This window comes from Staurois parvus, unplaced genomic scaffold (assembly GCF_062004578.1).
Source record: "Staurois parvus isolate SC_StPar_1 unplaced genomic scaffold, SC_StPar_1.0 ptg000230l, whole genome shotgun sequence".
Lineage (NCBI taxonomy): Eukaryota > Metazoa > Chordata > Amphibia > Anura > Ranidae > Staurois > Staurois parvus.
In genome coordinates, this window is record NW_028318026.1 from 5,846,407 (window position 1) to 5,864,514 (window position 18,108).

The window sequence follows — 18,108 nt, forward strand, 5'->3', positions numbered from 1 at the left end:
CATTGAATTTGAATAATCGGGCATGATGGAAATCTTTTGAAAAACAAAGGAATTTCTAATCAATGATGGGAAAATCATGAGAGAAGTGTAACTGAAAGACATGAGCATGAGCACCTGGAAAGAAAAGAAGATACTTTTCTGTAGCAACATGAGGTGAAATTGAAGGCTTGGGTGGTTAAATTTCTAAATCACTGGTGGCACCATTACAAAACACAGAAAATTTCTGATTTCCTAAAGAAAATTGGAGAAGTAGTGCCATGTATGGCCTGCATTAGGCATGGTTCACACATATGCTTTTTTTGGTGTTTTTTGCAGAAACGCACTAAAGTTCGTTTAACATGTTTTCTATGGGACACATTCACACCTATGCTTTTTTCAGCTGCTGCATTTTTGGAAAGGGTCATGAACTTTTTTAAATGCAATACAGTGCTTTTTGGTTCAATAGACTTCAATGGTGATGCTGGGGAAAAGCATGTAGTTCGCGTTTGGCGCGGTTTGCAGATTTTAGTCCGACAACAAATTGAGCAAAAAAAGGCATTAAAAACGCAAAAAAAAGCATTAAAAAATGTGTGCGCAATAATGCACTGTAAAAACTATTGCAGAAATGGATCAAAAGCAAACTGCATAGGTGTGTACCAAGCCTTCGCCCTGTGACAGCCCCCAAAGAGTGGTAGGGATCTAAGAGATGACAAGTTTAAATGGCTGAAGGGGGGGGGGGGGTCAGTATTTAGTTGTTGCTGGGCCCTAATTTGAAAAACTATCAAGGCGACCAGGGACTGGTACTTTGCCCTGCCCTTAAAGTGTTACTAAACCTAGGACCCTGAATTCACTATACCCGGTCTCCCACAGTACACAGAACATGGAAATGCAATTGTTTTAGTTAATATAAACTGCTAAATACCTTTTCTCATCAGCAGTTAGAGCAGTCTTGGGACTTCTATCAGTGACTATACTAATTTATTTGTGATGCGTGCATATAGATCTGAATCTGTTGCTTTAGGAGGGATGCATATCTTACTGACTGAAGGAAACAGTCATTTATGGCCATAAGAGAATTTATTTAACATTGCTTTATATTTTCTCTGAACTGTGCAGACCTCTTACAGTATTTGCTCTGTTTTGAATTTCCATTCAAGCTTACAAACTCTTCATAAGGTGGGTACCCTTCTCTACCTTAGTCCATGCCATATTTTCACACATAACAGGACACACACACTGTACATATGCTGAGATACATCAGTGCTAGTTATAGGACATTACTGGAGATCCTAATAACCCAAACACTTTTTTAGATTTGGTGAGGTAATTTTACCTCTGCTAGGATTTTCTTGCCGTTTGTGTCCTTGTTAGAGAGATTCATTCTCTCTAATTGTTGTGATCACCAATATTATTGAAAAGAAATAAAAGTGAGAAAAAAAAAAAGATAAAAGAGAAGGCAAGTCCAAAATTTTGAGTTGCCACCCAAACAGGTGTAGCACTACCCCCTTTAGAGCCACTGATTTTAGGTTCCACTATTTTCCTGACACCCAGGCAACACGCATTTTAAAACTTACATTCAGAGTCAGTAATCAGTCCATGTGCTTGTTTTTGTTTTATTTGGGATAAATAACTTGGATAGGGTCTAGGGGTATATGGGATGCCCAACTTCACTTGAACAGAAACTCGGGGGACAAACTGCACAAAAATGTAGAATCCTGGACTTTCTACTCCCTCCAGAGTGGCAACAGTCTCTTCACGGATCAGAAACACAGTCTCTATGAGGAGCACTTGGTCCCCTCTAAATTAACCTCTTCAGACCCCAGCTGGAACTACCCATCCACCTGGCTGTCTTTTGAAGAATATCCCGAAGCAAGAGATTCCAAAGAAGGCCTGCAGCACTGTCCCAGGGAGAGCTGGTTAAGTATGGCACCTAGCAGCCCTCTGTCCTGAAGGCCCCAGGGGTGTAGAGGTACTCACACTGTTCTTGTGTCCTGCAGATTTCAATGAACTTCTTTCAGGCTTTTGCTGTGCTGGTTCCCTTCCAGGCTAACAGGCTGCCTTTCCTTGGTGGACTCTAAGGCAAGTAGAGCTCCCTCTGTCAGCTTCCTTTAGACCTCCAGCCTGCAGGCAGAGCCCTCCTACTCTGGATTCCCCTCCCAGGCTAACAGCAACACACCTCAGTACTCCATCTTCCACCCAACTCCCCTTGCTGGCCAAGCTCTCTCATATTTATGGGCCATTCTACCACACAGTCAGGCCTCCTGCCTGGGATTGGTCAAACTTCCATGAATATTAAGATCAGCTCCTTCTAGCCTTCACCAACTGGCTTCTAGAAACCTCTCCAAGCTTCTAGTACAGGCAGCTGTACTAGAGGAGTGACCTGTAGAGCCCTGCAGCCTGATCTGAAGTAAACTCTCTAACTCACACCCATGATTCTAGCAAGCCTCTAACTACACTTACAAAAAATGTACAATAGAGGGCACTACACAGGAAAATATGAGAACTCTTCCAATGAGGGCACCCTTTCCCATGACATCTGAGGGCATGTGCCTCTCATTTCCTGGTGAGTAAACAGAAGAGAAAGTGAAGGTAAATCTTCCTAATGAGGCACAGATGGAAAGACATGACCTCCCCACTCTTCTTAAATGACAAAAAATGGGTTTTAGATATACTTTAAGTTCCTCTGGGCAGAGGTCCAGGTATTCAGCGCTGACTGTATCCAGCGCCAGGATTCCTTCATATTACTGATTTTTTAACTTGTTATTTTGGTGTCTGCTCTATTTCAGACTGCACAGGCAGGATGACTGCCTTGTATCTTGTAATTTGCCAGTTTTTGTATCAGACATTTATTGAAGCTATCTGGCACTTGGCTTACACTTGACTAGGGTATTAATAATTACTTTTTTCTTGTGCTATCTGGCCAACACTCCACTACTCAACAATGAACAGAAATAACCAACACAAACACAAACTGTAGTTTAATGGCCACAGCAGCCTTTTATTGACAAATGTATAAATAACGCAATATTATTTAAAACAATAGGAATGGAGCCCCAAGGTCCTTGCAGCCTCACAACACCGACCAGAGATAATGCACATTTAGCCATGAACGACCACAATTTTATTGGCACTCAACCATAATATTATGAAAAATGGCTGACCTAAAAAATCCAATGCACCAAATCCCTGATTGTTTTACATAAAATTGTATATTACATGCAGGGACTTTCCAGGTGCTAAACAGACGATTTTGTTGAATTATAAAAAAAGTTATCATTTATGATAATCTATTGTAAACGTTCACAAAATGAAATGCCTTTCCCCAGACAGCCTCATACATTATGATCTAACCCTAATTTCCCTCACCCATCAAGATATTACATATATCCAAAAAATATAAATTGAATTACAAGATGAGATCTGATGAGTTCAGTTTGTGTATTGAGTCACTTGACCCGCTTCATCAGTACCTTTGAAAGATAGTGTGTACAGGCAAACTGAACCAGCAATCAAGGCCTCCACTCCTCCACATCACTCCAATGGGAAAAGACCAACAAGAATAAGGTCTTTTTCGCCAACAGGGCCCGACGCGAGACAAAGATCAGAGAATGTCTTTTTCTCATTTTGACATTCCTGCAATGCTGGTTAAAAAGAGATCCTGATCCTCATAAAAAGAGTTTACAAAAAAGTTCTTCTCGCCCAAAGGGGTGGAAGAAGGGGCGTTGTTCACCATCATTGGCAAACCCCTTTAAACTCAGTAATGTAGTCCCTGCATCTATGCCTCTGTCTTTCTTACTCCATGCCTTTCTTCCTGGATTAAAACAGCACAGTGGCTAAATGGTTAGCACTTCTGCCTGTACTAGTATGGATATGTATGAATGTGAGTTTTAGGGACCTTACATTGTACGTTCCTTGAGGGTTAGGGACTGATATGAATGTAAAATATATATATATATATATATATATATATATATATATGTGTGTGTGTGTATAAAGTGCTGCGTAAATTGACAGCGCTATGCAAGTACCTATAATAATAAAACCTTAAATTAGCTGTCTATGCAAAGTATACATAACATGCCATCTTGTATTGTTTATAGCAATAAACATTGCATTGTTCCATCAGTTAAATAATCTAGATTCAGTTGGACTTTAATGTATTCCCTTGTTTTTAAACAATTCTAATTTAAAAACAGGATATTTTAAAAAAATGGAACTGGCACTAACCCCATTATCACTTTAATCCTCCTTTCTGCAGTAAATTAGCATAGCAAGTAGAAAAGCTGCAGCAGGTCCCAGCTGCATGCAATTCAAATTGCCTATGACAGCTGTTAGACTAATCATGAAAACCTAATTTTGCTGGAATATGGAAAGCAAATGGGTTTCTAATGCTAAAGGCTACAGTATTATCTTTTTTTTATTTCCTTAATATAGTTCGTTCTAATAATACTTTTTTTTCTCTTTCAGATATGATATTAAGGCTCTAATTGGCAGGGGAAGTTTTAGCAGAGTTGTGAGAGTTGAGCATAGAGCCACTAGGCAACCTTTTGCCATCAAAATGATTGAAACAAGAGCCAAAGAAGGGAAAGAAGTCTGCGAGTCTGAACTAAACATCCTCCGAAGAGTCAGCCATCATAATATCATCCAGCTCATCGAAGTGTTTGAAGCCCATGACAGAGTTTATATGGTCATGGAGCTGGCCACTGGAGGAGAGCTCTTTGATCGAATCATTGCTAAAGGGTCCTTCACAGAACGGGATGCCACCAAGGTGCTTCAGATGGTTCTTGATGGCATAAACTATCTTCATGGACTAGGCATTACACATAGAGATCTAAAACCAGAAAATCTTCTCTATTACCATCCAGGAGCTGACTCAAAGATATTAGTTACAGATTTTGGATTGGCAAATGCTGGAAATGGTAAATGTGGAGACTGGTCAATGAGGACCATTTGTGGCACACCTGAATACATTGCACCTGAAATTATACTGAGAAAACCTTACAGTAATGCAGTGGACATGTGGGCTCTTGGTGTCATCACATATATTTTGCTCAGTGGATCTATGCCTTTCGAGGATGAAAACCGTACAAGACTTTATAGGCTGATCATTAAAGGCAAATATAGCTTCTTAGGGGATGTAAGTATACATGGCTGTTTATCTTCACTTCTAGCAGTGATCATCAACCTGTACACCAGGGCCCAAGGTTCTGTTAGCTTGTATTTATGTATCTTGAACTACTCTCTTGGGCTAATAGTTTTTGAGACAAACAGTAGTCTGACCAAAAAGTGGAACATTTCTTTTACACAAGCACACTCAGGAAAAAAAATGTGGTGCATCATGCTAATTGACAGTGCAATTGATGCTAGTTTAAACCAGGGAAAGCTTTGACTTTAAACGTTTGATAGGTTAAAGTAAACCTGTTGGCGTGTTTATACCATATGCAGGTAGCACAGTGGCTAAATGGTTAACACTTCTGCCTGTTAGTGCTAGAGTCGCTGGTTCGAATCCCAACCATGCCACTACCTGCCTGGAGTTTGCATGTTCTCCCTGTGCCTGTGTGGGTTTCCTCCAGATACTCGGGTTTCCTCCCACACTCCAAAGACATTCTGGTAGGTTTATTGTATCCTGTCTAAATTGGCCCTAGTATGTGTATGTATAAATGTAAAGTAGGGACTTTAGATTGTACACCCCTTGAGGGTTAGGGACTGATGTGAATGTACAATATATATGTAAAGCACTGCTTAAATTGACGGCGCTATATAAGTACCTGAAATAAATAAATGCAATCAAGTTCTGCCCGCCGTACTGGCAAATTACGGATGGGTGGGAGGTCTCTTGTTCTGGGAGGACGTCATATGATGTCCTCACACTCTAGCCGTGCATGCGATCGATGGTGTGCTGTGTCCCTAGGACACAGTAGATCACTGATTATGGTAAATCAGCTTTGTCCAATTACAGCTGATCACATATAAACAGGAAATGCCAGTTATCGGCAGTCCTCTCCTCACACTGACTGCGCATATGTAGAGGAGAGCCTATAAGCGGCAATCTTCAGAGGAGACATCTACACTGATAATTACCAGTGCAGCCCATCAATGCCCATTAATGCCGCCTCATCAGCGCACATCAGTGAAGGAGAAAAATTACATATTGTAAAAAATGTATGACAGAAACTAAGGAAAACGTTTGCCCCCAAAAGTTTCGGTCTTTTTTGTTTGTTTACCAAAAAAACCCAGTGGTGATTAAATACCACCAAAAGAAAGCTCTATATGTCTCAAAACATTGATAAAAAATCTCATTTGGGTACAGAGTTGCATGATCGCGCAATAGTCATTCAAAATGCGACAGCACCGAAAGCTGGAAATTGGCTTGGGCAGGAAGGAGGTGAAAGTGCCCGGTAGGCGAGTGGTTGAACATATATGCAAGAAAAATGAATGTATTTCAATGAGTCTAGTTTACTGCACTGCAAACACACAGAAAATGCATTACAAATGCATGTAAAGCTGCATGCAAAATTGTACACTGAATGCAGGGTATATGGTATAAACAAGTCATATAGGGATGGAAATCTGGTTTCTCGTAGATTAGTGGACATCTTCAGGCGCCCCAAAAGGTTCTGATGTCTTTGCAGAGTAGCCTAAAATGCTGGGGTGCTCTAGGAAATTGCAATCGGGGCTTTCCCTTCCGACTACTTATGTCTTCCTATTGGCTTGTGAAGACACCCATCACATTGCACTGACTTGAATTCTTTCTTGTTTCTGTTTTGTGTTCTAGTAGACGCATATGATACCTAGCACTATCCAGTGGCCAAATGCGGTATCTTCTGTTTTAAATCAATGAAAAACATTCAGGCAGGCATATGAAGAAGCCCAACAACAGTTTTTTGCCCCATTCACACAAGTGTTTATTTTGACAGCTAATTTTGATTTAGTTTTAGTCATAGTCTTTTGACTAAAATGCCATTTAGTTTTATTGACATTTTAGTCTGGATTGTTTTAGTTTTAGTCTACTAAATATAATATGATTTTAGTCGACTAAATCTACAGTAGATTTAATCAAGTAAAAACCGAATGGGTTTAGTTCAAGTATGAATCATTATTTAACTATTTGCCTACAGGGCACTTATACCCCCTTCCTGCCCAGGCCAATTTTCAGCTTTCAGCACTGTCGCAATTTGAATGACAATTGCACAGTCATGCAACACTGTATCCATATGAAATTTTAATATTTTTTTTAAACCAGATAGAGCTTTCTTTTGGTGGTATTTAATCACCTCTGGGTTTTTTATCTTTTGCTAAACAAACCAATAACAACTGAAAATTTTGAAAAAAAAGTTTTTTCTTAGTTTCGGTTATAAAATTTTGTAAATAAGTGATTTTTCTCCTTCACTGATGTGCGCTAATGAGGCTGAAGTGATGGGCACTGATAGGCTGCACTGATAGGTGGCACTGATGGGCACTAATGAGGAGGCACTGGTAGGTGGCACTGATGGGCATTGACAGTCAGCACTCATATATGGCACTGATAGGCAGCACTGATGGGCAGCACTGATTGGCAGCACTCATAGGTGGCACAGACTGGCATTGATAGGTGGCACTGATGGACACTGACAGGTGCCACTGATGGGGCTGCACTGATCATCAGGGCAAACTGACCATCAGTGCCCTGATGATCAGTGTCCTGATGATCAGTGTACATGTCCCCTCTGAGTAATGCTGATTACCGGCTCTCCTCTCCTCACGACAGCATGACAGCTCGTGAGGAGAGAAATGCCGATAACCGACATTTCCTTATTTACATGCGATCAGCTGTGATTGGACACAGCTGATCACATGACAGAGCCGATGTCTTCGCCGCACAAGCGGTTAGAGTTGGAGGACGTCCTCCCAGAACGAGAGAACTACCTTGCACCCATCATTTCCTTATATGGTGGGCGGGAGGCGGTTAAGCATTTCCTTCAAATTTCCAATTTTATTATATATTCCTGGAGTAAATATCTATTAACCTGTTATTACTTACACTCACTGGCCACTTTATTAAGTGCACCTGTTCAGTTGCTTGGTAACACAAATTGCTGATCAGCCAATCACATGGCAGCAACTCAGTGGATTTAGGCATGTAGATGTGGTGTAGAGACTTACTGAAGTTCAAACCGAGCATCAGAATGGGGAAGAAAGGGGATTTAAGTGACTTTGAAGGTGGCATGCTTGTTGGTGCCGGACTGGCTGGTCTGAGTATTTACAAAAACTGCTGATCTACTGGGATTTTCACGCACAACCATCTCTAGGGCTTACAAAGAATGGTCCGAAAAAGAGAAAAAAATCCAGTGAGTGGCAGTTGTGTGGCCGAAAATGCCTTGTTGATGTCAGAGATCAGAGGAGAATGGGCAGACAGGTTGCTGCGACATTCAGGTGGTAGGTCAGAATTTGGTGTAAACAACATGAAAGCATGGATCCATCCTGCCTTGTATCAACGGTTCAGGCTGGAGGTGGTATAATGGTGTGAGGGAGATTTTTTGGGCACTATCAAGGTGTATCTAATAAAGTGGCCGGAGAGTGTATGTTATTAAGGTTTGAACATGCAATATAGACACAGATTTAAGTGCAAAGAGATTAATTAGCTGTTCCCAATTTTTTCCTCTCTAACATTTTAGTGTAGTTTTAGACAGTTGATGAAAATGTCAATAGATTTTTGTTATAGTTTTAATCACCATAACTTTTTATTTAGTTTTAGTCACTGAAAATATGTTGTTGACTAAAACTATGACTAAAATTATTAGTGGACTACACTAACACTGATCCGCACAGAACAATGTACACGCACTGTCACTGATTGCATTGGTATGCAGATTTTTTATAAATACACTACTTAATCTGAGTAAGTGTGATCTAAGATGAAAGTTAGATCTCTAAGCAGACATGGTAAGCCTAATGTTCTGGTGTCCTCCAGCTGTAATGAACCCTATCCTGAAATCCTTTAACCACTTGACCTCCTGAGGATTTACCCCCCCCCCCCCCCCGACCAGGCCATTTTTTTGTGTTACGGCGCTGCATTATTTTAACTGACAATTTTGCTGTCATGCAACGCTGCACCAAAATGAAATTTGCATCCTTTTTTTCCCATGAATTGAGCTTTCTTTTGCTGGTATTTGATCACCTGTGCTTTTTTTATTTTTTGCGCTATAAAAAGACCTAAAATTTTGAAGAAAAAAAACAATATTTTGACTTTTTGCTATTAAACATGTCCAGTAAAAATAAAAAAAATACAATTTTGTCAAATTTAGGCCAAAATGTATTCTGCTACATGCCTTTGCTACAAAAAATCCCAATACATGTAAATTAATTGGTTTACGTGAAAGGTATACAGTTTAGAAATGGCGGTATAGATACTGGAATTTGTTTTATTTTGACTAGTAATGGTGGCAATCAGCGACTTATAGCAGGACAGCGGGACTGTGGCAGGCATTCTGACACTGGGGGGAACTGACTTGGTGTCACTGACATCCCCAGTGACACCAATACAATGATCAGTGCTAAAAAAAAAAAGCACTGACACTGTACTAAGGGCACTGGGCAGGAAGGGGTTAACATGAGGGGAGATCAAAGGGTTAACTGTGTGCTGTTTTACTGGTGTCTGTGTGCTTTACTGTAATCACACTGCTTTGCATGGCTGTGTTGTGCACAGCCATCCAAAGCAGTGTGCATGAGCTGACAGGGAGGAGAACTGTATTGTTTACATACAGTTCTCCCCGTCGGAGATGCTCAGCAATCACCGTGCACCAGACAGTAATCACCAGGTGATTGACAGCCGCGGCTGTAAATGGCGGTACGGATAGGGCATGCGCACCCCCTACCTGTAGATGCAAAATCACGTATGTATACTTGGTTTTGCACACCCATGCCGCCCTGTAGCAGTATATCTGCTATAGGGAGGTTGAGAAGCGGTTAAAGATGAATTCCAAAATAATATATATATTTTTTGTTTCAGATAGAGCAGAGAAGGATTGGAACCTCTGCTAGATTTTTGAATATCTAAGTATCTGTTGGATGAATTTCCAATCAGTTCCTGTCATACCAACTGGATCAGAATGTGAGGGGAAGTCCAACATTTGACAGCTGTCACTTAAATAGGAAAGATATGGAAATCTGTTCCAACGACAACTCTCATAGGTAGGATTTCTGCTCACTTAGCTCTGGTTCACATATATGCAGTCATGCGGGCCGCGTTTTGCACGGGCACGAGAGCCCATTCATTTGAATGGACTCCCGTGCCCTGTGACACGCAGGGAAGTTCCTGCACATCTGATAACGCAGCCCGCATGGCAACCTCGGTTCCCAGTATGGTTGCGTTTTCCAGTGCGGAACTAATGGTACCCACCCTTGGGTCCGCATTCCTCTGTACGAGTGGTGTGGCTGCACAGATTTTCGTGCGGATCCGCAGCCCCACCATCCGCACATATGTGAACCTAGCCTAAGGGAATATTCTCTCTCAGTTCCTTTTGTGTCTTTAGAACAGGAAGTGAGGGGAAAATCTCCTTAATTGATAACAATATATATTTAGCAGACATTTCAACATTTTCTACTTAATCCAAACCAACAGCAAAAAAAGTTATGTTTGTTCTGTGGCGCATACAGGGATTCTAGTATGTCAGAACTATGGGGAGTGAATAAAATTGTATACCTTTTGTCTAAATACTGAATGTAATGGGATATGCATTTCCTTAAAAAGGTTATTTAATTAAAAACGCTCCATGTATTTATTCCTTATATAGTAGAATCAACATTATGCTAATAGGTATAGTGGCTGGAATCCAAGAAAGGGCTCATTCACACCAGCCCTACTGACCTTCATTGGGCAACTTTGCCCAAACCAAGCCCAGCGTATAGACAAAGCAATTTGTCTTTTGACCTATTGCTTAAATTCACACCAACAAAAAAAGCAAGCACTGTAATTGGTTTTAACAGGACATTGCAACATGTGTGCACCCTGCATACCAGCTCCTATGTGTTATGTACACCTTAATACATGCTCGCTGGTGTGAAGAAGCCCAACTCGGAGGCTGATGAGGATGTGCACCCTGGTCTACTGAAAGCAGTCTCCATGGCCATTTATTGGTGAGCTGATATGGTTCCTGGTTTCTAAAGTGTACTCCTGGGCCATTAAGACAGAAAAACAAATTTAGTATGCAGCTTTGTCAGCCTGCCTAGGTCTCTTCACTTGGACCACAGAAAACCTCCCCCTCTCCTCATTCCCACAACAGTGATTTTCTGTAGTTCTGAAGGGGAGAACCCTTGCAGGGCTGACAACACTGCAGTGCACCAGAGGGATATGTATTGCCAGTTGATGTTAGGAGAACACTAGGGGGTTTATTTACTAAAGCTGGAGAGTCCAAAATCAGACTCCCTTCTGCATAGAAACCAATCAGCTTCTAACCTCAGCTTGTTCAATGAAGCTTTGGCAATGAAACCTGGAAGCTGATTGGTTTCTATGCAGAAGTGAGTCTGATTTTGGACTCTCCAGCTTTAGTAAATAAACCCCCAGATGTCTGGCATGATCAGCAGGGATGAGATGTACTGAACACGTCTATTTTTACTTACAAAAACATACACTTTAAGACCTCTTTCCTTGGGCTTAGTATTATTGGTACTATTATTATATCTTTACTGTATTTGTTAAAATAACAGGAGCAGTGATATCCAAAGGTAAAAGCATTATCTATTCACCCTTTATTAATAGTTCACCAAGCAATGAATAGTGCTACTTAACTATATTTATATCCAGAATGGGGTTATTTTTTTGGAAGCTGAAAAGTGCCTTTACATTAACAATTCTCATGTGTAGGGGACTGATAATTATCACTGCAGGACGCATGGTTGAGTTTGTTGCTTTCTTTTTACTTGAATTGCTTTTTGGCATTTTAATTACCTGTGCTGAGTTATACTTAAACCTTACTAAGCAGTGTTTATATGCTATCTGTATGTTTTCTGTGTTACATTTAAAGTGCTCTACGGTCACTTTACCATTATTTGCTTTTCTGTTTCAAAAAACGTTTATTGGTAATTTTATCATATAGATTTAAATATAATATAATTAAGTGTCTAAATATACAGTTGCAAGAAAAAGTATGTGAACCCCTTGGGATTACGTTGAGTTTTGCATGAATTGGGCATAAAATGTGCTCTGAACGTCATCTAAGTCACAACAATAGAAAAACACAGTCTGCTGAACATAATACTACACAAACATTAGATGTTCCCATGGTTTAATTGCACATAACATGTAAACATTCACAGTGCAGGGAGGAAAAAGTATGTGAGTCCCTAGCTTAATGACTTCTCCCAGAGCTAATTGGAGCCAGGAGTGAGCCAACCTTGACTCCAATCAGTGTGATGATATTGGATGTGTTGCTGACAGCTGTCCTGCCCTTAAAAAACACACACCTGTTTTGGGTTTACTGGTTTCAAGAAGCACTCTCTGATGTGAACCATGCCTCGCAGAAAAGAGCTCTCAGAAGACCTATGATCAAGAATTGTTGACTTGCATGAAGCTGGAAAGGGTTACAAAAGTATCTCCTTGAGCCTTGATGTTCATGTGTCCACGGTAAGACAGACTGTCTACAAATGGAGAAAGTTTAGCACTGTTGCTACTCTCCCTAGGCATGGTCGTCCTGTAAAAATGACTGCAAGAGCACAGCGCAGAATGCTGCATGAGGTAAAGAAGAATCCCAGAGTGTCAGCTAAAGACCTACAGAAATCTCTGGCACATGCTAACATTTTTGTTGACACATCTACAATAAGGAAAACATGAAACAAGAATGGAGTACATGGGAGGACACCACGGAGGAAGTCATTGCTGTCCAAAAAGAATATTGTAGCACGTTTGAAGTTTGCAAAAGAGCACCTGGATGTTCCACAGCACTACTGGCAAAATATACTGTGGACAGATGAAACCAAGATTGAGTTGTTTGGGAAGAACACACAACACTATGTGTGCAGAAAAAAAGGCCCAGCACACCAACATCAAAACCTCATCCCCACTGTGAAACATGGCGGAGGGAGCATCATGGTTTGGTGCTGCTTTGCTGCCTCAGGGCCTGGACGGATTGTTGTCATTGATGGGAAAATGAATTCCAGAGTTTATCAAGACATTTTGCAGGAAAACGTACGACCATCTGTCCGCCAACTGAAGCTCCGCAGAGGATGGGTGATGCAACAGGACAATGACCCAAAGCATACAAGTAATTCTTCAAAACAATGGCTGCCACAGCACAGAATACGCCTTCTGGAGTGGCCCAGTCAGAGTCCTGACCTCAACCCGATTGAAATGCTGTGGCATGACCTTAAGAGAGCGATTCACACCAGACATCCCAAGAATATTGCTACACTGAAACAGTTTTGTGAAGAGGAGTGGTCCAAAATGACTCCAGATCGTTGTGCAGGTCTGATCTGCAACTACAGGAAACGTTTGGTTGAGGTTATTGCTGCCAAAGGAGGGTCAACCAGTTATTAAGTCCAAAGGTTCACATACTTTTTCCTCCCTGCACTGTGAATGTTTACATGTTATGTGCAATTAAACCATGGCAACATCTAATGTTTGTGTAGTATTATGTTTAGCAGACTGTGTTCTTCTATTGTTGTGACTTAGATGACGTTCAGAGCACATTTTATGCCCAATTCATGCAAAACTCCACGTAATCCCAAGGGGTTCACATACTTTTTCTTGCAACTGTATATATATATATACACACTGTGTGTATGTATGTGTGTGTGTGTGTATATATATATATATATATATATATATATATATATATATATATATACACACACACACACTATATTGCCAAAAGTATTGGGACGCCTGGCTTACACGCACATGAACTTTAATGGCATCCCAGTCTTAGTTTGTAGGGTTCAATATTGAGTTGGCCCATCCTCTGCAGCTATAACAGCTTCAACTCTTCTGGGAAGGTTGTCCATAAGGTTTAGGAGTGTGTCTATGGGAATGTTTGACCATTCTTCCAGAAGCTCATTTGTGAGGTCAGGCACTGATGTCAGACGATAAGGCCTGGCTCACTTTTTTCACTCTAATTCATCTCATAGGTGTTCTATCGGGTTGAGGTCAGGACTCTGTGCAGGCCAGTCAAGTTCCTCCACCCCAAACCTGCTGATCCATGTCTTTATGGACCTTGCTTTGTGCACTGGTGCAGTCATATTGGAACAGGAAGGGGCCAGCCCTATCTTGGTATCCTGACATCTTAAGAGTTCCCTTCACTGAAACTAAGAGCCCGAGCCCAACCCATGAAAAACAACCCCACACCATAATCCCCCCTCCACCAAACTTTATACTTGGAACAATGCAGTCAGATAAGTATCATTCTCCTGGCAACCGCCAAACCCAGACACATCCATCGGATTTCCAGATAGAAAAGCGTGATTTGTCATGCCAGAGGACACGTCTCCACTGCTCTAGGGTCCAGCGGTGGCATGCTTTACACCACTGCATCCGATGCTTTGCATTGCACTTGGTGATGTATGGCTTGGATGCAGCTGCTTAGCCATAGAAACCCATTCCATGAAGATCTCTACACACTGTTATTGCGCTAATCTGAAGTTTAGAGGTCTTTATCTATTGACTCTGCAGACAGATGGTGACATCTGCACATGCGCTGACCCCCCTCTGTCATTTTACGTGGCCTACCACTTTGTGGCTGAGTTGCAGTTGTTCCCATTTTCTTCCACTTTGTTATAATACCACTAACAGTTGACCGGAGAATATTTAGAAGCAAGGAGATTTCACGGATGGACTTATTGCACAGGTGGCAACCTATAACGGTACCACGCTTGAATTCACTGAGCTCATGAGAGTTACCCATTCTTTCACAAATGTTTGTAGAAGCAGTCTGCATGCCTAGGTGCTTGATTTTATACACTTGTGGCCATAGAGGTGATTGGAACACCTGAATCCAATGATTTGGAGGGGTGCCGCAATACTTTTGGCAATATTGTGTGTGTATATATATATATATATATATATATATATATATATATATATCCATGGCCAAAGACAGTCCAATTATTGCAAGTGTTGTATTCAGTGAAATCTCTGCTTGTGACAATCGGACAGGGATCAGACTGCATACCTCCTAACTTTTGAACTTCAGAATGAGGGACATTTGAGGGAGGAAATGACCTGCGGTTTTGCACAAACTGTGGAAAACTGCGTTACATAAAAGTGTGGAAGGATTCAGGATTGCAGTATGCACAGAAAGCAGGATTCAGAAGTGCGTTTCATACAGAGTGCAGGATTCAGGAGTGCGTTTCATACAGAGTGCAGGATTCAGGAGTGCGTTTCATACAGAGTGCAGGATTCAGGGAAGTGTTACGTACAGAGTGCAGGATTCAGGGAAGTGTTACGTACAGAGTGCAGGATTCAGGAGTGCGTTTCATACAGAGTGCAGGATTCAGGGAAGTGTTACGTACAGAGTGCAGGATTCAGGGAAGTGTTACGTACAGAGTGCAAGGTTCAGAAGTTAAACTGCAAAAACACCAATAAACATACACTTGAGTTTTAAAATCTTGATTAACAGCATACAGGAGCTGGGGCAAGAATGCAGACATCAGATGGATAACAAATGAGTGCAGCTGAGCAGGACCTACAGCAGTGTGAACATCTAGCACAGCCAGGGATTGGTGAACAAGCTGGTGTGGGTTCGGTTGCAATGAGAGAGAGTGCAGCTGTCAAGTCCAACCAGTGATGTCAGGGATGGGCAGGGATCATATGCGTTTTAGGGGCTCCGCCCCCTTTAATATACAACCTGTTAAGGGAAACAGTCAGCATTTACACAGTGCCAACCGGGGAAAAGGTGGCAAGGGCAGGAACAATTGTAACTGCTGCATGTGCAACCACAGCGGTGTATAATTCAGGTTTATTTTACACCGCTGTGGGTGCACATACAGTAGTTCCAATTGGTCATGCCCCTTGTCACCGTCCTTCCTGGACAGCAATGTATAAATGCCAGCTGTTTGCCTATGCAGTGCTTGCTTGAAAAATGGGGGCAGAGCCCCAGAAACAAATATTGGCCCCACCCTTCCCTGACATCAAAGGTTAGATTTGACAGCTGCATGCTCTCTCTAATTGCAGCTGCAAGCCCCAAGCAAACTAGGCAGCCACCTAGGGCACACTGCCACCTAGGGGTGCCTGGGTGCAGCACAGGCCGGCACTCTCTCTGTGTGGGACGCCACCACATCATGAATGATCCTTCAGCTGAGAGGAGGGGCAGCAAAGGGGAGGAAGAAAGGACAGAGGAAGATGCCTAGTGTTTGAGTCCAGTGTAGCAGCTGAGCTACCACTCCTTCCAGTGCTCCTCTCAGATTCAGTCACTTACTGCAAGCTGGCTGGCATCTGCTGATCACTGTGGAGTTCCAGCCCTTCTCTTCCCATTCACCAGCGGAGCCGAAGCTGCGCTTGCAAAGGAAGGTAATGTCTGACTCTGATTTCTCGTGTCTCCGTGAGTGTGACCTGGCCGGCCATCCATCACATGTGCAATGTGTCAGTGAGAGATGGCATCATCATGATCCCATAGCTTGCTCTTCTAGTGCCAGCTGATCTGTGTCAGTGTTGATGGTGTTGGGGTGTGTTGTGTCAGATCTGTCACTATGTGGGATCGCTCAGTTAAGCTGCCTGCTGTCACAGCATTTTATCTTCCCCAGTGCCTGAGGAATTCCAGCCTGGGATTTGTCAGAGTGTGGATCCATCATCCTCCACTCACTGCAACTGTCACCCTCCCACTGCCAGCCAGAGATAGTCGGTTCGTGACACTGATTTTGTCTTTAATATTGGTGCTGGTGGCATCTTATGACACTTATTTTTGCAAATTAAAAGACATTTTGCAGTTTTGTTGATTTAATATTTTCTACAGTTTTTTTTTACATTTTCATATTTTGTATTTCTTTGGAGGTGGGGGGGGGGCAGGTGCAAGTAGCTGGACTTGCCTAGGGTCAAAGTAATCTACCACTGCCCCTGGCTCTAGGATTCTCTCAGTCCGCATTCATAGCTGGTCAATTTCTGGCTTGAAGCTCAAAAAAAAAAATTGCTCAATTTCCAAATTCCCATGTACAGTTGTGTTCAAATTAATAGCAGTGTGTTGAAAAAAAGTGAATAAAACTCAAAATCCTTCTAATAGCTTTTCTTTCCATACACACAAAAGCATTGGGAACACTACACATTCTATTCCAAATCAAAACATGAAGAAAAATATATCAAATTTGTGTTGTTCCTCTAAAAAAAATTGAAGAAAAGTGAATATTAGACTGTTCAAAAAAATAGCAGTTTTGTATTCTTCTTTACAAACTCAAACATTCACTATATAAACTGAAAAATGTTTGAAGATTTTGCTTTCCTTTAAATCACTTAATTAATATTTAGTTGTATAAGCACTGTTTCTGAGAACTGCTGTTCATCTGTGTTGCATGGAGTCAACCAACTTCTGGCACCTGTGAACAGGTATTCCAGCCCAGGATGATTGGACTACATTCCACAGTTCTTCTCTATTTCTTGGTTTTGCCTCAGAAACTGCATTTTTGATGTCACCCCACAAGTTTTCTTTTGGATTAAGATCCGGGGATTGGGCTGGCCACTCCATAACGTCAATCTTGTTGGTCTGGAACCAAGATGTTGCACGTTTACTGGTGTGTTTGAGGTTGTTGTCTTGTTGGAACACCCATTTCAAGGGCATTTCCTCTTCAGCATAAGGCAGCATGACCTCTTCAAGTATTCTGATGTATTCAAACTGATCCATGATCCCTGGTATGCGATAAATAGGCCCAAAACCGTAGTATGAGAAACATCCCCATATCATGATGCTTGCGCAACCATGCTTCACTGTCTTCACAGTGTACTGTGGCTTGAATTCAGTGTTTGGGGGTCGTCTGACAAACTGTCTCCGACCACTAGACCTAAAAAGAACAATCTTACTTTCATCAGTCCACAAAATGTTGCCCATTTGTCTTTAGGCCAGTCAATGTGCTCTTTGGCAAATTGTAACCTCTTCAGGACATGTATTTTTTTTCAACAGTGGGACTTTGTGGGGGCTTCTTGCAGATAGCTTGGCTTCACATAGGCGTCTTCTA

At 41.7% G+C, this 18,108-nt stretch overlaps 1 protein-coding gene across 1 annotated transcript in view; it reads left to right on the forward strand.

The window, feature by feature from the left end:
• PSKH2 (protein serine kinase H2) overlaps positions 1–18,108 on the forward strand; it is a 39,775-nt gene that overhangs the window by 19,376 nt on the left and 2,291 nt on the right. The window contains exon 2 of the mRNA XM_089679732.1: positions 4,447–5,116. Coding sequence (XP_089535858.1) covers positions 4,447–5,116 — 670 coding nt within the window. The remainder of the gene's footprint in view (positions 1–4,446; positions 5,117–18,108) is intronic.